Genomic DNA, 20,526 nt, shown 5'->3' on the forward strand with positions numbered 1-20,526 from the left:
GGAGGTGGAGAGCAAGTCAAGCAGCTCAGTATCTGCTACTAGATAAAAGTGACTTGGGGCTTCCCTGGTGGCGCAGTGGTTGAGAGCCCGCCTGCCGATGCAGGGGACGCGGGTTCGTGCCCCGGTCCGGGAAGACCCCACATGCCGCGGAGCGGCTGGGCCCGTGAGCCATGGCCGCTGAGCCTGCGCGTCCGGAGCCTGTGCTCCGCAACGGGAGAGGCCACGGCAGTGAGAGGCCCGCGTACCGCAAAAAAACCCACAAAAGTGACTATGTCTGAATCAGCTTAATAGTAGGTGCTCAATAAATCACTATTATTGCTTATTATCATCAATATTACTAGCTGTGTAGCGCTTAGCAATTCACATTAATCCTCTTAGACTCAGTGTCCTAGTTCGTAAAACAAGCTTGACAACTACTGGAATGATCTAAGATCGTCATGGTGATTATATCACAAGATAAATTCATTTAAATTCGCTGGCAAATTGCTCATTAAGGGTTACGACAGGAGGGATAAGTTGTTTTCTCCTTTTGATGTGAGAAAAATAAGACTATAATTATCTTACAGAAAAAAAAAAAATGCCACGAATATTTTTCTGTAAGTTCTTCCAAGTGCAGCCAAGTCGGAGAAACACAAAGTTTAAGCATTCATTCACAGATGTCAGCCGGCCTCTGCTCGGAAGTAGAGACGCGGCTTCTTAGGTTAGCACATCTCACATCACACGTAGGACCTGAGATTCTGCATTTCTAACAAGCTCCAGGTGCTGCTGGGCAGCTAACTCCAAGTAGCAATGGTCCACAGGACCCTGACTGTCTCCTAGCGCCAGGGATGTTTCCGGGGTCCAGGTCTAGGCCGTTCACACCAGAGATGGACGAAGGCTTCCTGCTGGGGGGCAGGGAGTAGGGGCCTGAGACCCCTTAACCCAGTGGGTCTCAACCAGGGGCAATTTTGCCCCTGCCCAGGGACATCTGGTAATGTCTGGAGGCGTTTTCAGTTGTCATGGCTGGGGGCTATGGAGTGGGGATGCTACTGGCATCGCGTGGGTGGAGGCCAGGGATGCAGCTAAAGCTCTGACAGTGCACAGGACGGCTCCCCACAACGCTCTGGCTCAAAGTGCTGGTACGCCGAGTGAGGAAGCCTGCCCCTGAGCAGGCTGCAGGCTTCGCCTGGGAACAGGTTAGAAATGCAAATCCCCGAGCCCCACCCCAGATATTCTGAATCAGAAGCAGCGTGGGCCCAGCGGCCTGTGCTGCAATGAGTTCCCCAGGTGATGGATGTTCAAGAGTGAGACCCCCCTCCTTGAAGCAGTATTTTCCAAACTTGCTTGACGACGAGGTTCACCCGGGCTACGTCTCCAGTGAAGTCCCTGGACTGGTATTTTTAAACAAGTGCCTGGGTCATTTTTGTCCATCGGGCCCAGGATACGGTGCCTGGAAAGACAGGAGGTGATTCCTAGAAAGCAGAGCTAAGGGAAAACACATTTCTAGCCGAGGGAAGAGGCTGTAGGTTCCGATGGCCTGGCTTGATATCACCCACCTTAGTGAAATCCCCAGTGTCCCAGAGACGGGGCTGGCAGGGGGAGGGATTTTCCGTACACCAAATGCACTGGGTACCGATGGATAATATTTAAAGCAGGTGCAGGGGGAGAGTGGGGAGCGGTCAGCTGTGTCCCCTTTACTGGGGCTCACGTCGTATCCTCCACGCTGTGGCTTCCTTGGTCAGCAGGCTCAGCCGTCTCTTCATGCCTCTTGCATGTTAGGAGGGGAGGGGGGTCATCTCTGGAGCAGGTTGAGCTGCGTAGGGCAGGGCAGTCAACTCTGCCAAAGCAACTGGAGTTTCTGGGCTGGTCTCAATTATAGCGGGGGAAGGTTTAGTCCGTCCTTGTCCTTGCAAATAAGGTCAGTTCTTGATTATCTCTGCTAATGTCAGGGAGAGTGGCCTGGACCTTTCAGAACAGAAGGTAATCCGAAATTCATTTTTATTCGGCATCCCAGTGCCTCGAGTAATTTATTTTTCACAGCAGCGGATCTCCCCTAATTATGTTGTACTGAGATTAATATTACAATCAGTCTGCATTCCCGGGGCCACAGCAGCTGGCGGGAGGAAAAAAGGAACCCCAGAGGCTTCTGGTTTAGAGAGAAGCCAGCTTGGGATTTCAAAGGTGCCAACTCTGGAAGCAGGCTTGGACCAGCCGCTCTCCCTGCCTCAGGCCCCCAGGGAGCGAGTAAGGCCTGGGTCTAGTGCTGTTTGTAAAAGGACAGCAGGGAGGCGCTCTGGGCAAAAAGCAGCAAGGTGGGGAGAGCCAGAGGGTCGGTCTGGGCACGACACTGCACACATTTGGGGCCGGTCATCCTGCGTGGTGGGCGGTGCAGCACCCCTGGCCTCCACCCACTAGATGCCAGTACCAGCGACCCCCCAGGTGTGACAACCAAAGATGCCTCCAGACGTGGCCAAATGTCCCCCGGGGGAGCAAGCTCCCTCCTGGGTGAGACCCAGTGCTCCAAGGTAAGGCTCAAATGTCACCTCCTTAGACCCCGAAGCAGCCCCTCCCTCTAGTCCTAAAGCACCACACGGCACTTATTACAACAGCTTTCTGAGTCTCCCCCCCACTCCCCCCCCCGCCCCTGCAGGCTATCCATGTCCTGAAGATGGGCCTGGGTCCCCATCTCTCTTTCTGGGGTCCGGCACTGTGGTTTTCCCCAGGCACACTCGCTGGATTCCCTGAGCGCACGTGAACGTTGCGGTTCTCGGGGCCAAGGTCTATTTCATTAGTCCCCCGTCCTTGGGGCTCCAGGGCTCCTATTTCACCAACTAGACGGCTCCTTCCAAACTACCTGGATGGGGCAGGTGAAACACCTCGCCCAGCCCAGTGAAGGCAGGGGCTCCTTCCCAGACAGACCCCTGGCTCAAGAATGCAGACTTCAACCTGGTCTTAGAGCCCCCCGCTTTCTTACATAGGCCACGCCTCCGTGGAGGAGGTGGGGTGGGAGGAAGCTTGAGTGACAGCAGGAGAGGGTGAAATAAACAGGTGGCTCAGTCTCACAGCACTTACTGCGTCACACAAACACGCTTCTGTAAGGAGCAGTTTCTCCAATGCTCCAACCACCTATGTGCTGTGCGATTACATCCCCATTCTACAGATGGGGACACTGAGGCACAGAAAGGTACTCGCCCAAGGCCACAGAGGTCATAGGCAATGAGCTGGCATTGGAGCCCAGGCATTTGGTACTGGAGTCTGTTTTTTTTTTTCTCTTTTGGCCATGCCACGATGCTTGCAGGATCTTAGCTCCCCGACCAGGGATGCAACCTGGGCCGCGGCAGTGAAAGAGTTGAGCCTGTGTTTCTGAACCTCAGCTGTCTCTATTCACAGCTCTGTCTCAGCCAGTAGTATGAGGTGACCCTCATACTTCTCCAGGGGCAGACAGCTGGCACACCCCTCACACCCTGATGTTGCGTCTAGGTCCCCTGGCCGGGGTGGAGGGTGGGTGGGAAGCGCAGACCCCACTTGGGCACAGCCTGAGGACGTCAGGAGCTGCGGCGGTGGGGGGGGTTTGGAGCAGGCAGGTCTGGTATTAGCCCTCCCAGACCTGCCACCACAGGGGCCCCTGACCCTCTAGCCTAGGGTGTCAAGGTAAACGTAAATCCAAAAAGAAAAAATTTCCCTGGTGCAAAAAGGGAAAGAAATGCTTCTTTGAGCAGCATTTCCTTTAGAAAGCTGATCATCATAAATTACTCCTCTGTCCCTCTGAGAGGTGTGTAAAGCTTTTTAAAGGCCAGCGAAGGCTCTCAGCAGTTTTACAATCCAGGAACGTTTTCTTCCGGGGCTGGGAGCCATCTCTGAAATGGTAGCATCAGGGAGACTGTCCCCCATCTCCCTGGCACTTAGGGAGCCCTGATGGCCACACAATTAGCAGGTGGATTTAGGATGAACCAGTGTGACAAATGGTGCTGCCGAGTCCTCTTGCTGGCGGACAGGAATCGCTCATCTTGAGGACGGGTACGGAATGCGGTGCCTCTATCTGCCTGGCTGTGTAGGATGAGCTCTGTCTCTACAATCCCCTTAGCAGACAGCCTGCGATGTGCATGGCAGTCTGGTTTAATGCTTATCTGGTAACAAAACTGTTTCATTCTTTTCTACCTCTGTGGCGGGGAGTCACTGGGTCCGCAGGAGGTTTTCTCTTCAATTATTCCCCCCTCCCCACAAGGGCAGTGCCCTTGCCCCGGGAGACCAGGTTACCGTGGGCGGAGGGGAGCCTCTTCCAATGAGCGGCACATTCTCGTAGCGTGGGTTCCCACCGAAGAGCAGAGCTTGGTTCCTGCAGGGCCGAAAGGAGCGGGGAGTGCTCAGGCTGGGGAGGCCGGGTGGGGGGTGTCTGCTCAGATTTCTACAGGAGGGTCCCGGAGGCGTGCAGATGGGAGATGGAAAAGGACCACGGATAGACGGGAGGGAGTGAGGGCAGGAAGACAGGGAGGCCTGGGGAGGAGCAGATGGGGTGATGGCGCCGGGAGCAGTGTGGCCTGGAGAAATGCAGCTTCTCGGGCCTTCAACCTGCCCTGCAAGCTTGAGGCAAAAGACCTGACGCCTGCAGGGGCTCTTCCTCCAGCACTAGATGCTCCCCGGGGGCCTTCCCACCTGGCATCCTGGCGCTGGCCTCGGATGCCTCCTCCCCACCCGGCTCTCTGGACCCAAACGTGCTGCCCGCAGATCCAGCCCGATGTGTCGGGGGAGGTACCGGGGAGGCCCTGGGAGCCCTGCCGTACATGTACTCCGAGACGGGGGCATTGGAGATAGTCTGGGCCGGGGGCTGCAGGCTGGTCTGGCTGCCCAGGCCGCTGCTGTAGCTGCAGAAGCTGCGAAGCTGCCCGCGAGGGGGGTTGTGGGCAGCGATGCGCCGGGCCTGGGGGTTGAAGGGGTCATCGTCGATGTCGTCGTAGTCTCTGTCCCTAGAATGACACGTAGGATATGGCCAGCTGTGAGGGGCGAGGGAGGCTCCAGGCAGTGCGGCCCCGGCCCGCTTCCCTATCTTTCCTCCCAGGACTCTCCCTCTGGCCACAGGTGCTTCCTTGAGGTTCTTTGATATCACTCTGCTCCATTCCCAACTGCACATCCACCTCCTCCAGGCAGTCCACCATGCTGACCACAGGCACACGGACCCTCCCTACCCTGCTTCCTTTTCTGATCTACTCTGAAGACACTGAAATACCATCTTGTCTCTGTCTATCTCCTCAATGAGACTATAGGTGCCCTGGTGCTACAATATGTCCTTCTGGTATTCTGAGGCACCCCTCCCAGCAGCAGCATCACACCACAAAGTCCTGCAGAGGAAGAGGGGATAAGCAAAGGATGCCAGGCTGTGGCATGACGTTGTCACCATTCTTGGCCCTGCTCCTGCCCTGGCCCCCTCCAACCTCCTTTTGGGGTTCTGTCTGGACTTTCAGGGACGCTTGGGCAGAAATCCAGCCAGCCTGTTGGGGCTGAATGCCTGGTCCCCCTGCTGCCCTTCTCCATCTCAGGTTATCAGCTCTCGGTTCAGTCACAGAGCTGAGCCTCCTGCCTCCTCCCCCAGGAAGCCGCCCAGGCAGCCCACCTGGTGGCACAGTGCTTCCAGGCCCCTGGCCCCATGCAGATCATGGTAGAGAAGGTGAGGGCAGCCAGGAGGGAGAAGAGGCCGAGGTACAGCAGGCCCTCGAGGCCGTCGTAGCAGATGCCAGTGAGGGCGTCCAGGTAGTCCTGGCAGAGGAAGAGGGACACACAGTTGGAGGGGGAGTGGGACACAGCCTGGGGTTTGAGCTGGTCTCTGAAAGCCCCTCTCCCCCAGCCTGGACTCGGGATCTCTGCCCCTCCCCCATCCCAAGCACCTTGAACAGTCCACGCTCAGGACCGCGACACGATGGGGCGTCTCGGGTTCTCTCTACAAGCCTTTGCTGAATACCTACTGTGTGCTGGGCTCTGAACAGGGCAGATGAGCTTGCAGGGTGGGGGAGCCAGGGGACAGGGGGCATTCAATCTGAGGCCAGGACGGCAAGGAGTGGAGTGTGCCTTGAGCAGCTGAGGCAGAGCAGACAAGCTCGGTGTGTTCAGGAAAGAGGAAGAAGGCCAGCAGGGGACAGGTGAGAGGGCACCAGGTCATGCTGGGCCTCGCCGGACAGGCGAGGAGTTTGAATTTTACACAAGGTGATGGGAAGACACGGGCAGGTTTGGGGATGGAAGGGATGTGATCCGATTCTTTTTTTTTTTTTTTTTTTTTTTCTTTGCGGTACGCAGGCCTCTCACTGTTGTGGCCTCTCCCGTTGTGGAGCACAGGCTCCGGACGCGCAGGCTCAGCGGCCATGGCTCACGGGCCCAGCCGCTCCGCGGCATGTGGGATCTTCCCGGACCGGGGCACGAACCCGTGTCCCCTGCATCGGCAGGCGGACTCCCAACCACTGCGCCACCAGGGAAGCCCAATCCTATTCATTTTTAAAAGACTGCTCTGGCTGCCTGGCTGCCATATATGAAAGGTAAGGAGATAGGAGAAAGTGGGGACCGGCTAGGAGGTCATGGTTGTCACCCAGGGGAGCGGGATGGTGCTCGGACCAAGGCGGGAGCTGTGGAGGGAGAGAGAAGTGGACGGAGCAGGATATATTTGAGAGTATAGCTGTGAGGACTTGCTGAGGGATTGGATGTGGAAGGGGAGGAAGGGTACTGGGGCGACTCCCATGTTCTCAGCTCTGAAGTCAGACTGCTGGGGTCGGAAACCCAAGCACTTGCATTGATAGCTCTGGGATCTTCAGTAAGCTACTTTTTAGATATACATATAGATAGTTAGGTAGGTAGATAGATACATCTGTCTATCTACCTATCTATGTCTATCCATCCACATACATAGACACACACACACATTGCTTATCTATAAAATTTCCCATAAAATAACATGTATCTCACAGTAAAACTGTGAGGACTCAATGACATGTTGGATATAAACTGCACAGAACAAGGCTGAACACAGAACCAAGGACTCAGTAAACCGCAGCTGTGAACATTATTACGAATATTTGCTCGAATTCCACATGGGATGTGAAACATCGACACGCACTGGCTTTCTGCTCTGGGGGAGAGAGGGCCTCACATACTCCCAGTGTGTTCCCTGCACGATTGTCCGATATTCCAAACTCCTAGAGATGACCCTGGCAATGAGAATGGGATGTCCACTTGCAATTCAGGAATTGGTCAGGTAGACCAGATGGCTGGGAGTCTGGGCAATGGGGAACAGCCACCCTCATATAGCTCAGGGCCCCCCAGCGTTCTAGAGGTAAACGGATCCAACTCTCCTACCTGCACCCCCGGGTACCTTTCACTGAGGCTCCCCGGCTCAGCTACTGGAGAGAATCCAGAAACCAGGCACCTCTTCCACCCCATTCCCTGGCCTGAAGGGAGCCCAGGTAATCACTCTCCCAGCCTCTGCAGCCTTGTCTCTGGGAAGATGTGGCCTGCTGGGGTGCCCCCCCCCCGCCTTCCACCCGCGCCCCCAGGGCCACCCCGGCACCTTGTGCAGCCCCCGGCAATCCAACATGGCCATCAGCTGGTGGAGGCTGGACTCAGATGAATTCAACAGGAGCTGGATTCTGAGCAGATCTTTCTGAAGCAGGAAGAAGGAAAGAGACAAACATGCAGACAGACAGAGAGGCAGAGAATGAGCGCTGGGGGGAGGGCTTGTGGATAAAACCGCAAACCGCAGCTTGTGCAGAGAAGCCTTTAAAGCCAAAGGAAGCGGCTAGGCTGCCGGGAGGGAACACTTTCTTTCCACAGCCCGGTCTCCGAAGCCCGGCCCTGTGGGAGGTGGTCGGCCACCTTACCTCTGCTGTGGGGAAGAGTGGGACAGCAAACTGCAGCAGTCCCGTCACCTGGATGTGCATGGTGGTCAGCGAGCGCTGGAAGATGGTCAGTGCCTGGGCCAGGAGAGACCGAGGTCCCGCATGAGCTTCGATTCCCAGGAGACCCCCGCAGCTGCCTGAGTCCCCTCCCCCGTGTGCAGCTGCAGTGGCTTCCCTGATCATGGCCCTTCCTGCTTACAGGAGGTCTTCCCCTCAGCCCTCAGGCTTCTTGAGAGCTGCCCCATTCTCTTGCTTCCTGCTACTCTAAATGTCCTGCTGGGACAGCCTTGCCGGGGGTGGGGCTTGTGAGAAATGCAGAATCTTGGGCCCCAACCCAGACCTACTGCACAGCCTCTGCATGGTAACCAGCATCCAGGGTGGTGGATGGGCGTGCACGCTGACCGAGAGCACTGTCCCCTGCAGAGGACCCCAAAGAACACCCAGCCACTGCCACCCTATTGGTCAGTGCTGGGGCTTGGGGACAAGGCGGAGCGAGGTGACCACCAAGGGGGCTGGGGGCAGCGTGAGGGCTGGGCTGGGTGGGCCGTACCTGCTGGAAGGGGCTGCTTGCACTCTGACTGCAATACAGGTAGTAACGGGTCACCTCTGCAAGGCAAAGACACTGGGTCAGGCAGGAGCTCACACGTGACCAGGTGCTCATTCACCCTCAGCGGCCAAGCCAGTACCCAAGCTCCCAAAGGAGATAACTTCGAAGAAATGACCCAGTGGTCCAGCTGGACCTGAAGTACAGGGGTGGGGAGGCGATGGGTGACTACCGTACTGAAAGGGGTAAGTAGAGGCACAGCCTGGCTGACCACGGGCCTGGACTGAGCATCCTGAGTGGCTCTGACCACAGAGGCCCGAGAGCTTGTTACCTGTGCGGAGCTGGCCCTCCGTGATGTTGAGGATGAAGGCGTCGGGAGCCGCGCAGAAGTCGCCGGTGCCCTGAGCCGGGGAGAGACGGGAGGGGTGGAGGAAAGTCACACACCGGGGCCCTGGGAGGAACCGGGTGCCCTTGGCCCCAGGCACGGGGACCCCGCAGCTCAGACCCAGGTGGGCAAAAACAGTCAACAGCCATCCTCCCTGCGCCCGAATCCTGGCTCTGCCCCTGCCCAGCTCTGTAACTTTACAGACAAATGCCTTACCCCGTGTCTCAGCGGCCTCCTCAGTCACATGGAGAGAAAAACGCTATTCACCTAATGAATTAATCTACATAAAGTACTCAGAAAAGTGGCCAACAGCAGGCACTACGATCCGTTAACTCTTATTTCCAAATGCCTCTTCTGGGATGGACCTGGGTCAAGGGTAAGCTGCGGGACGTGTCTTGGAGAGTTATTTGCACCATGACCTCATTCGCTCATCTCTGTTTTACTTTTTGTCTTGCAGTTACCAAGTCCATCCCCGCTCTGGGGCTGTCCATCTATGAAGCCTCCCTCAGAATCTCTTTCTAAAGAACTACATTGGTGCTGAATCCATCTTTGAGCTTTTGGGTGCGGGTCCTGTCATGATGAGATGGGGGACCAGGAAGCGCACGGGCTGAGAGGACACGGGTTCCGGGCTCTGCCACTGCTGCGTTGGGGGACTGGGACACCGCAGCGCAGCCTGGCTAGGTGACCACCAAGGGCCCACAGGGCTGAGTGCAAGCACGTCTGGGCCCTGGAAGAGGCAGCAGCGAGGATGCCATCCTCTGAGCCAGGCCCTCCCCAGATCTGGCCTGGGGGGTGCAGTGGGACACTGGGTAGAGGGGGACTTCCACATTTCAGAGCAGCCAGGGGAAGCTCTGGTCCTCTGGCCTGTTCCAAGGGGCACCCCTGTTCCAGTGCATGCTCTCCAAGCCGGGGACTCCTCTCCATGGCCCTTTCCTGCCAGTGCCCTGTCCTCCTTCAGGAAGGGCTGCCTCAGGGGGCAATGCTGGAGCATCACTCATTCATTCACCGAATTGACAAATATTTATTGAGCACCTACCAGGTGCCACACGATGTTCTAGGCATGAGACAGTGGCAAGCTGTACCACGGCACTTATGGTCTAGAAAGTGTGTGTCTGGGTGGGAATGGGGAGTAAAACGCCCCTCCAGATACAGAGCTTCCACAGAGCCACATCTGTACACACGCACAGATACACGCTCACACAACCACGTGCCTCAGGACCCTGGGAGAACCGTTTTATACTCGAATCACTGGGGTCCATCATCAGACTGGTTTATTAATATAAGTCAGAGCTGCCGCACCAGCGGGCCCAGGGTGCACCCTCACCCTCGTTAAGGAGTGGCAGAGAGAGGGGAGCCAGAGCCAGGCAGGGCCATGGAGAGGCCTTGGGAAACATGATGAGCGAGGCCGCCATCTTCGTCTGGGTCACCCCCAACAAATTTGGGATCCAAAGAAGGACAGGAGGCCACTGGCAGAGGCTCCACCAGGGATGTGCCCCTCACCCCCCCTCCTCAGGCCAGGTCTGCTCTTCAGACCCTCAGTGAGGATTCAACCTTCCTATCGGTGAAGACAAGGGCCGTATGTGCGTGTGCACACGTGTGCTTTCTTCACGCAACGGGGATGGGGATGGGGGGCGGGGGAGGGTGCGCTGAGCACAGCTGGAGTCACCCTGTGACCCTCCTAGACAGGTAGTAAATGTGCAGGAAACCAATGGACCCTTACTACGTGCCTCCCAGGGGTCAACCAACCCATCTCTTCCCGACAACAACCCTTCCAGGCGACTGCTGTTCTCCCCATTTTACACAAGAGGAGACAAGGAGAGGGAGGTCTGGGGAACTTCAGTTATGTCCCTGGGGCCCCCTGCTGGGGAGGGGGGAGGGGATGAGGACCCAGCCAGGGGGGTTCCAGCGGCCAGGCTCCTTGGGCTTGGAGTATATAATTGTAATATTTACCTATTATTTGCTTTTGTATTTGTTCAAAGTATGGGCTATTTTTATAAAATTCTTTGGAAGTTTTTCCTTTATTGATTGGAAGCAGATTATTTTTTGCACTATTAAAATAAGCTTATTATATGAAATATTTAAAAAAAAACCCTCACTGGGTCAGGGCCCAGTGAGGTGGGCCCGCCGTCCCTCCGTGGCCGATTCTCAGGGAGACCTCGGCTCAGTCAGTGGTGCTCTGCGGCCGAAGCACCTGGGTGACCCTTTCCTCCTTCCTCTCCCGGGAATCCACTTCTCCCCCTTCCTTCTCCTTGGGCGCTCTCTCTCCTCTCTGCCCCTCATCCTTCACCTCTGCCTTACACTCCTGACTGCACAGGGGGTGGTCGGGCAGATAAGGCTCAGCTACCCGGCTCCCAGCTCCCTCCCCATCACATTCTTACGGGCAACAGCTCCACTCCTGTCTCATGGAGGCCCTTTGGTGGGGGGGGGGGGACGGGGAAGGCAGGGGGTGAGGCCACCCCTGCAGCAGGAAGGCAGTGTTGGAGCTCTGGTCCCACAGATCTCAAAAACAAAAACACCCCCCACCCCCGAAAAACAGGCTCAGAGAGCAGGGGCAGTGGCCACACAAAAGCTCCCCACAATAGCCTTTGAGGGCCTGGCTCCTTCACCCCCAACTTCCTATTAAAATGCAGCAGGATCCGTAGCCCCATCAAAGGCCCATTCACTCCCTCACCCTCTCTCTCTCTCACACACAAGGGCCTGACTAATCGAATTAGGGAAATGGCCTTTCTCTCCAGCTCCCTGGCATCCCGGGGCCCTCAGCTGGGAGCTGAAGTCCCCGCTGGGAAGGAGCTGTCTCCCAAAAGGCAGCCCGTGGTGGCCAGCTGGAGGCCATCGCTGCTTTGAGAAGGCAGATGGGGGAAGGGCCCACCATATGCAAGCTTCCCTGCGCCCACTCTTGTCCCTGGAGGAGAGGCTGTCACCAGGCAGTCGTGCGTGGGGCTCTGGCCAGCAGCCGCTCCCCCCAGACCATGTACAGCCCACCCAGCTCCAGATGAAGGCAGGATGCGCTTGAGTATGGCCTGCGCTCTCCTCCTCTGCTCTTCCCTGTATCTGGAGGGGCCTCAGCCCCGGGGATGTAGGTTCCGCCTGTCCAGTGTTCCCTCCTGCCCAAAGCCATGGGCGGAGGGGAGACAAAACAGGAGATGCCCACCTCCTCCCCCTGCTGGACAAGCTTTGCCCAAAGCTACTCTGAGCCAAGCTGCACCAGGGTCTACTCATTTTGGGGGCATCATGGATGCAAAGTGGTCAAGGCCAGAGCCACCAGCCAGCCCCCAAGTCACTGGGCCAGGCACGTATTTGGGTAGAGGGGTTCCAGTGAGTCCTTTTCTTTTCTCCCCAGGTTGAAAGGGCAGAACGGATGCAGGTCACGGGGCTACTTTGTGGCCCTTAAGTCAGCTAGGGGTTCCCTGAAATCCCTTGGTACATCCTGCCCCCTGTGCCCCCCCCCCCACACACACACTGTGCACCACCATGTATCGATTCACATGGGATTGCAATGATCTGCCTACAGGTCTTTCTTCTGCGGGCTGTGACTTGGTCAAGAGCCAACATCACGTCCTCCTGTTTCTGCATCTCCAGGCACCTGCACCATCGAGTGCCACACAGCCAAGCATCAGCTGAACGAACGAACGAACGAATGACTGACACGCACACAGCTTCTCTCGAGCATTAGGTCTAGTAAAGACCAAACATACCTGCACAGGAAGCTTCCCCCCTTACACTCCTGACCCACCTTGTGTGTGTGTGTGTGTGTGTGTGTGTGTGTGTGTGTGTGTGTGTGTGTGTGCACGCTTGGTTTTGTTTTTTCCACATCTCAAGGCACCACACCAGGAAACATACACCACTGCGTTTTAGGCGGTGTGTGCGAGTCCAAGGGCAAGGGGACGGGAAGCAGGTGAAACGCCACCTTCCACGTTCCTGACACCGGGGAAGCCGGCCCAGGAGTGTGCTTCTGAAGCTGGAGGGCTCCTCCAGCCTGAGGTTCAAACCCCGCCCACACCCACCAGACCTGGTTAGTTCTTTATACCCAGAGAGAAGGCACCTGGTCATCTGTGCCCGTCCTCACAAGCCGTGGCTGGGAATGGGCCAGCGGGGTGGGAAAGGGATCAGGCTCCACGGGTCTTATCTTGGCTCTGCCCCGAAATGCCTCGTGACCCTGGGCAAGCCCCTTCCTTTCCCTGGGCCCGTGTCCCCATCTGAAGGGGGAGGGGCTGGCACAGATGAGCCCGGCCCCTTTAGTCCTGAGACTCTGCGATTCTATTGGGGACTGAGACTGGCAGCTGGCCCTACCCTGGGAACGCTGGACAGACGGTCCACCTGGTCAGACCACCCAGCACCCCCAGGCCACCCAACTCACCACCGCCGCAGCAGTGTCAGCAGCCAGGGACGTCCAGCTGAGAAGCAGGGCCACCACCCCACAGCACAGCACCCTAGGAGAGAGGCAGCTGCTGGTGGGATCCAGGCCGAGGCCGGCAGGCGGGGGACCCTGTGATGGCTGTCACCCCGCCAACCTTCAACGCCCTCCCTCTCGGCTACGATCTTGTCCCCCCGACCCCCAGACTCTTGCAGTGGCCCTGAGGGCAGCCTCAGCCCCTGCCCTGACATCGCCCCGCTGATCGCTGGCGGAGGGATATGGACCGATGCCTGGGGTACAGGTCCCTGAGCCGAAGAGACACGGCAGTGAGGGCGCAAGCTGAGGAAGTGAGTGTCTCTAGCGCCTCAGCTGCTCAACAGTCAGGCCCAGGAGGGAGGGGACACGTGAACAAAGTCTGGTGTGGCTTGGTGTCCAGATGGTGAGCCAGTGGCTGCTGCCCCCACATCCTCCCAGCCCTGCCAGGCCCTCATCTCTCTGCTGGTGGCACTGTCACCCCACACCCTTGGCCAGCTCCTGTCCCAGGCCCAGAGGCGGGGCTACTCACGAGGCCAGGAGGCACCTGGAGCTCTTGGCCAGTCCCAGGCAGGCGAGGAGGCAAAGGACCAGGTCCAGGACGAAGAGCAGGAGGTAGGAGAGCCACCTGAGCAGACCGGAAGGGATGGTCAGGGGAGCAGGGCAGAACTGCCCACCTGGGGTCCACCAGGGAGGCCTGGACCACTGCCCCAGGCCCGCTGGACCCTTCGTGATCAAACAGCCCACAGCCAGTGGCTAAGCAAACTAGACCAGGGGGCGCCCCTGCCCCGGACAGGAAGAACCCAGCGTGCATGGTGGACAGCTCCTCTGGGCTCTGGGAGCTGCACCCCGCTTCTGCCCGGACAAAGGAGTCACCTTCCCCTGCCCCAGCTGAATGTCTGAACCAGCGCGGTCCCCTGAACTTTCTGCAGTGATGCAAGTGGACCACCTCTGCACTGTCCACTCTCTCTGCCACTACCCACGTGTGGCCAGGAGTGGGAAACATGGCTGGTGCAACGGAGGAAATAAATTTCTCCTTTCATTTACTTTTTTTTTCCTTTTTTTTTTAACTTTTTTAAAAAAATTGAAGTATAGTTGCTGTACAATATTACATAAGTTTCAGGTGTACAATATAGTGTCTCACAAGTTTTGAAGGTGATACTCCATTTATAGTTATTATAAAATATTGGCTACATTGTACAATATATCCTTGTAGCTTATTTTATTTTTTAAAATTTAATTTTTATTTTATATTGGAGTATAGTTTTTTTCTTTCTTTTTTGGCCACACCCGGCGGCATGTGGGCTCTTAGCTCCCCGACCAGGGATCGAACCCACGCCCCCTGCAGTGGAAGCGCGGAGTCTTAACCACTGGACTGCCAGGGAAGTCCTGGAGTGTACGTAGTTGACTTACAATGTTGTGTCGGTTTCAGGTGTACAGCAAAATGATTCAGTTATACATATACATATATCCTTTTGATTAGTGTTTTTTTTTTTTTTTTTCTGCGGTACGCGGGCCTCTCACTGTTGCGGCCTCTCCCGCTGCGGAGCACAGGCTCTGTACGCGCAGGCTCAGCGGCCATGGCTCACGGGCCCAGCCACTCCGCAGCATGTGGGATCTTCCCGGACCGGAGCACGAACCCGTGTCCCCTGCATTGGCAAGTGGACTCTCAACCACTGCGCCACCAGGGAAGCCCTTGATTAGGTTTTGATTTCAACCACCTTTTGTGCCAGGCACCGAGCTTAGGGCCAGGGGATTCTCGGATGCGTGGGTTCATCCCCAGACCATCAGGAGCTCGGGGTGGGGCAAGGGAGCCCAGGCCAGGTCATCCCAGGGCACCAAGAACCTCCGGGCCTCCCAGCCCCTCACTCCTCTGGCCTTTTGCTGCCCACCCAGGGCTGAGGTGATGGGGAAAGGCAGTCACACAAGCTGGAGAACTTGGCAAGTTGCACCCCCCTTCCCCCTTGAGCCTCAGTTTGCAAACCTGTGAAGGAGGCCGGAACTCTGTGAGGATTAAGTGCTCGCTAAATGAAAAGGGAAACAAAGAAAGGCAGAGGGATTCCGGGGTCCCTGCTTTTCTGCTTCTCCAAAGCACGGGCTGCAGAGCCCAGGGTACCCAAGTCCAAGGGTGCTGACAAGACCCCAAGCAAAGCACCCTGGTTCATTCCCTTCCAAACAGGATCCCAAGGTGCCCTCACACCTCAGCTCCAGCCTCGCTGAGCAGCCACTTCCATCGGCCCTGCGCGGGGGGACCAGTCTGAGCGCTGGGGACTGGTGGACGGAGACGGCAGGGAGCAGAGAGAAGGGGCTTCTCCTAGTCCCAGAAGAGGGAAGTCTTCTGATCATTATGTCTCTTGATGCAAAAGCCAAGCAAATTCATTGACTTCTCTCCAGCAAATGTTTTCGGCTTCACTAATACCACAGGAGGGTAAGAAAGAGCTTGGAGTGTGGGGAGGGAGTGGGGTGGAGCTGGAAGAAAGTGACAAAGAAGCTCCAAGTCGGGGAGAGCACGCTGGAGGCCGCCTGGCAGCCAAACCAGGTTCCTTCCCCCTTTACGAATGGAGGCTAAACGCCTCAAAAAGGGGGCAAATCAAAATCCTCGATTCCCTGCCTGGAGCGGAGCCGGGCAGCCACTGTAGTCTCTGGAGCTCCCAGGAATGGATCTAGCGGCTCTGGGGAAGTGCAGAGCCCGCCCCGCCCACCACTAGGACGAGGCCACCAAGAGCCAGTCTTCCTAGAATCAGAGTCGGAGCTTGAAAGAACCTCAGGAACATCTAGCATTAGAATCTCATTCTACAGGGCTTCCCTGGTGACGCAGTGGTTAAGAATCCGCCTGCCAATGCAGGGGACATGTGTTCGAGCCCTGGTCCGGGAAGATCCCACATGCCGCGGAGCAACTAAGCCCGTGCGTCACAACTCCTGAGTCCGTGCGCCACAGCTACTGAAGTCCACCTGCCTAGAGCCCGTGCTCCGCAACAAGAGAAGCCACTGCAATGAGAAGCCCGCACGCTGCAAGGAAGAGTAGCCCCCTCTTGCTGCAATTAGAGAAAGCCCGCACGCAGCAACGAAGACCCAATGCAGCAAAAAATAAATTTTTAAAAAAAGAACCTCGTTCTACGATTGTTAAACTGAGGCCCGTGGGAGAAGAGCCTGGACCAGGAATTCCAGACTCTCCATGTCTCGGAGCCTTCCTACAAGAGACACAGCCAGCCACCAGGCGCCTCTCAAAGTCCTGGTTTCGTGTTTCCAACATAAAGGTTTCTTGTTACCTCTCTCTCCTCTACTCTGCACATTAGCAGGAAATCAGTTAGGACTGCTTCTAACCGACTCTCCACGAGGACTGTGTTTCAAGGCATCCACGCCTCCTTGTGTAGTAAAGGGTTCCTGGAAACAGCTCTGCGAGGCGGATGCATTTTCCCAGAGGAGCCTGGTGATGACCTGGGGATGTGTTTCTAACCAAGAACTTGGCTCTCGCAGGAGCAGCTCAGGCCCCTGCTCTCTCAGCTCCTCCCATATCCGGTGTTGATGCGATTGCTGTTACACCCTTTGTAAATCTCCGGAGAGGAATCTCTTAGCTTTTTAATTGCCTCCAATACTTAGCCAGGCCTTGTGTAAAAGTACTAAAAAGAATTTGCTTAGCTGGATGGCTGTGCTCTAGAACCATTTGGAAAGCAAAGATGTGGAGGCTGTCCAAAGGAGACCCAGCCCCTAAGGCTGGTTAGGTCATGAAGAATAAAATACGGCTTTTGTTTTAGGGCAGCTCAGGCAAGAGGCGGGAGCAAACAGCAGATGAGGGGAAGGGACAGAGCATCACTAATGTTCAGAAGCCACAGGTGCTAACCTTGAACTAGACCTGAACAGGGGTGGAAGCTGGGGATGGGGGCTCCAGAGGACGCTCTCAGTCGCCCACATTGAAATAGATACTGTGCAGCGGTCACCACGCTTACCCCAGTTTTCCATAAAATCATCTTAAACGTAAGTCCTGGTTGATACATACATTCTGACTTATTTCACCACAGTCATTCTCAAAGTGCCCCATTAGGCCCTTCGGCGTACATGGCCCCAGGTCAGTTCCACTCAGAGAGAATGGCAGGGTCAAAACGGATACCTAACTTTCCACGACAGAAAGATCTAGGAGGCTCAGGCAATGACTGTCCCTCACGTCACAGGATAATCAGATGCCCCTGTACTGGGTCACAAGTCACAACCAGTCCTTAGAGTTGGCAGTTTCTTTGTGGTCACTTGGGAGAAAGGTGCTTTTGCACGTGAGCGAAAAAAAATCTGGTGGGAAGCTGCATTGGTGACATCTGGAAAGGCAGGAGCTGGATGGGTGGAAGGGGAGGAACAAGGAGCGCTGTCCAGGGCTGGGGGGCCTCATGAGCTCCCCCTGGTCGGGGCCCGGCCATCTCCTACCCCGGGGAAGGGAGAGCCCTGGATGGGGAGGTCTCTGGCCAGAGGCCACCAGAAGCATTTTCTCTGGGTCAGTTCAGCCTGGGATGAGGCTTTCTCATAAAGGGGAAATGAGCCCAGAGTAAACTGTGCAGCGTTGTGGTAAAGACTCTGACCTTTGCTAATGGCTTGAAGGGGAGGCAACAAAGGGGGGCGGAGGGGGGGGTGGCGGGAGGGGCATCCAAAGAGCGGACACCTGCTCTTCAGGGCTCCTGTGTCCATTGCTCCCCAGCACTGCCTCCGTGCCAGGCGCCCTGCCCTGGGTGCGCAAGGACATGTACGCCATGAGTGGGTGTCACCCTTCGGCTGGGAGCCCCCCAAAGCCGGGACTGCCTCCTCCTTTCTTGGTTGTCCCCAGAGTGACCTTCACCAGACCCTGTGCGTGGAGGGAGGGCAGCCGGTCCCTGGTCAGCTGGCCTGTGTCCAGTGCCTTCACCTGGGATGGGGTTTGGGTGATGGGGAGGCAGGGGAGACGTAAATGAAACCCCAAAGGCTCGATGACACAGGTATGAACCTGCATACCTGACATGGCAAAGGTGGGGTGGCGCCCCGCAGCCCACATCACTCAGGCTGGAGGCATCTCTGAGCTTGCTAAGCAGCTGCCCCTGGGGAGAGGCAAAGAGGCTGCCGTCTCCCCTACGCCCTGCACCTCTGGGGCTGAGAATGCAGGTGCAGGGAACCCTGTCCCAGAAACCCGGGCAGGTGAGGAACCCATAAGCCACCAGCACTTCACCCAGCGCCAGCCACAGAGGATGCTGGTCCCGGAGGAGCCCCTTGCTGTGTGCGGGGTGGGAGGCCAGGTCCAGCCTCCTGCGCTGAGATCTCGGCACATCACTGCCTCTCCCTGGGGCTCAGCGCCTGCCTGTACAAGCAGGCTGTACCACACGCCCACCGCTCGGCCCCCACCAGCTCTCATGTCCTAGGGATTTCAGTCATTAAGGCTTAAGACCTTCTGGTGCCACTTCCCAGCCCAAGCCCCAAGACGCTGGCTTGGATGAAGGAAGCTGGGGCAGCCCCATCACCCCTCCCCGGGGCCCCTCACCGGTAGTACTCCACGTAGCCAGTCTGGTTGACCAGTTCGGTCAGTTCCTCGGTGACCTCTGTCCACACGGGCACCCCTGCCAACTGCACGATGATGTTGCCCGCCATCTGCTGCATGAACTTCAGCGTCTGGAGGTAATCGCCCCGGGTGGCAAAGATCTCACTGAGCCGGGCCAGGTGCTGCTCGAGGTCGACCTTCATCTTCTGGGTGGTTCCAGACACCTGGGGAGGGGCGGGGCTTCTGAGTCTGGCCTCGGGTGGGAGGAAGCCAGAGAGGTAAACACTCTGCCTCAAACTCTGGAGGAGAAGAGCTTGGCCTTGAATGAGTGCCCCACGGGCGCCACCCCCAGCCCTGAAGAGTCATGAGGCTGTGGTCCAGACGGAGGATGGACAACAGAGGCTCCCACTACCCGCCCAGCCCATGGGTCCCTCCACCCAGGGGACAGGCTCGATCTGGCCCTAACCAGGACCTGGGCTCCAAGACACAGTGCTTTCCTAGAAAGACAGACCCAGATGGGGAAACAAACAAGAGAAGCCATTTTTCTTCCTTGAAGATTCTCTTCAAAGTTTAAACACCTTGGGTGATGAATTCTTTTGGGGGGTGAGGAATAAAACGTTTAAACTGAAGAGTCCCTCTGTTGCTACCTGACCTTTTGTTCCCACAATAGGCTTTCTCAGCGTCTCACAAGAGAAAGGCTTTGTTGTAGAGCAAAGGACAGCCCACAGCGTCCTGAACCCCCCGAGTGAGGGCAGAACAATGGAACTTTGAAATAATACAGGCAGACGGGATCCTGCCTCCGAGCAGCCGGGACACGTGACAGGAGGAGGAAATCGGCGCCTTCTCTGTGCTTGTCCACCCGCCCCCCCCCCCCCCCCCAAACGTTTGTCCTGCCTGGAGCTGAGCAGAGCCTGAAGGAAGCATCTTTCTGCTCAGAGGTAGAGAGGGAAGGTCAGTGGAAGTGACTCTCCTGGGCCTGCAAACAAGGACCACAAGAATTAGAAAGGTGCCTCTCGATAGCCCAGATGCAGGGTCCCGGCAGGGGCTGGAGACCCAGCCTGGGAACCCCAAGCACCTCCCTGCCAAGCCCGTTCTGAGCCTGGGTGTCAGCACGAGGGGAAGAAGGGCTTCGTTGCTCTGAAACTGTCATGCTATACCAACAAGCACAACTGGTTGGAAGCGGGGAGTGTGCGCTATTCCTCCAGGCAGACGTCAGCTCCCCCTGGTCTGGAAGGAAGAGAAAAATGACCTAGAATGGGAGTTCCCTGGCGGTCCAGTGGTTAGGACTCTGCGCTTTCACTGCCGAGGGCCGTGGGTTCAATCCCTGGTCCGGGAACTAAGATTCCACAAGCCTTGTGGTACTGCCAAAAAAAAAAAAAAAAAGACCCAGAAGAAGGTTTAGGAGTGTCCAATGGGGAGAGCTCTGCAGAGAGGTGATCAGACCCCACTCCTGGCAGCAAACGCTGTTTCTCCGCATCAGGGGGGACTTGACAGCAACTTTGTGGCCTTTCACATCTGTGCTAGGCTAGGAGTTCCTGGTTCCAGAAAAGAGAATGGCCCCCTTTGTTGCATTTTATGTTTTTCAGTGTCAGCGGCTTGTTCCTTTTCCCGGCTTGTTGCTGGTTCTTACAAGCTGGCTAAGGACTGAGAGATACCAAAGTGGGATAGAGATACTGGGCATGTACAAATGAATTCAATAACTAAACCTCACCCTAATAAACGTTCCTTTTCAATTCAATAAGATCAACGGACAAGTGCTTTGCAGCCATTGATCCAAAGGCACTCAATAAATGTTAACATTGGGAGCAAGACCTGTACTGTGTGATATTTTCATATTCCTACATGATACCCAGCACACTGTAGATCACA

General features: G+C 56.6%; 1 protein-coding gene across 2 annotated transcripts in view; it reads right to left on the reverse strand.

Annotated features, from left to right (window-relative positions):
• Nucleotides 1-20,526, reverse strand: part of TTYH2 (tweety family member 2) — a 40,241-nt gene that overhangs the window by 2,715 nt on the left and 17,000 nt on the right. The window contains exons 4-14 of one of the 2 annotated variants that reach the window (XM_079905729.1): nt 18,661-18,881; nt 13,702-13,797; nt 13,140-13,212; nt 8,729-8,798; nt 8,404-8,459; nt 7,836-7,928; nt 7,526-7,618; nt 5,588-5,730; nt 4,761-4,943; nt 4,237-4,315; nt 1,268-1,429 (exon numbers count right to left, since the gene is read on the reverse strand). In XM_079905729.1, coding sequence (XP_079761855.1) covers nt 1,397-1,429; nt 4,237-4,315; nt 4,761-4,943; nt 5,588-5,730; nt 7,526-7,618; nt 7,836-7,928; nt 8,404-8,459; nt 8,729-8,798; nt 13,140-13,212; nt 13,702-13,797; nt 18,661-18,881 — 1,140 coding nt within the window. In that variant the 3' untranslated portion in view covers nt 1,268-1,396. Of the gene's footprint in view, nt 1-1,267; nt 1,430-4,236; nt 4,316-4,760; nt 4,944-5,587; nt 5,731-7,525; nt 7,619-7,835; nt 7,929-8,403; nt 8,460-8,728; nt 8,799-13,139; nt 13,213-13,701; nt 13,798-18,660; nt 18,882-20,526 lie in introns of those variants that run through there. The other variant, XM_079905728.1, reaches the window with a different exon arrangement.

The sequence above is a fragment of the Stenella coeruleoalba genome (assembly GCF_951394435.1).
Source record: "Stenella coeruleoalba genome assembly, chromosome: 19".
In the NCBI taxonomy this organism is placed as follows: domain Eukaryota; kingdom Metazoa; phylum Chordata; class Mammalia; order Artiodactyla; family Delphinidae; genus Stenella; species Stenella coeruleoalba.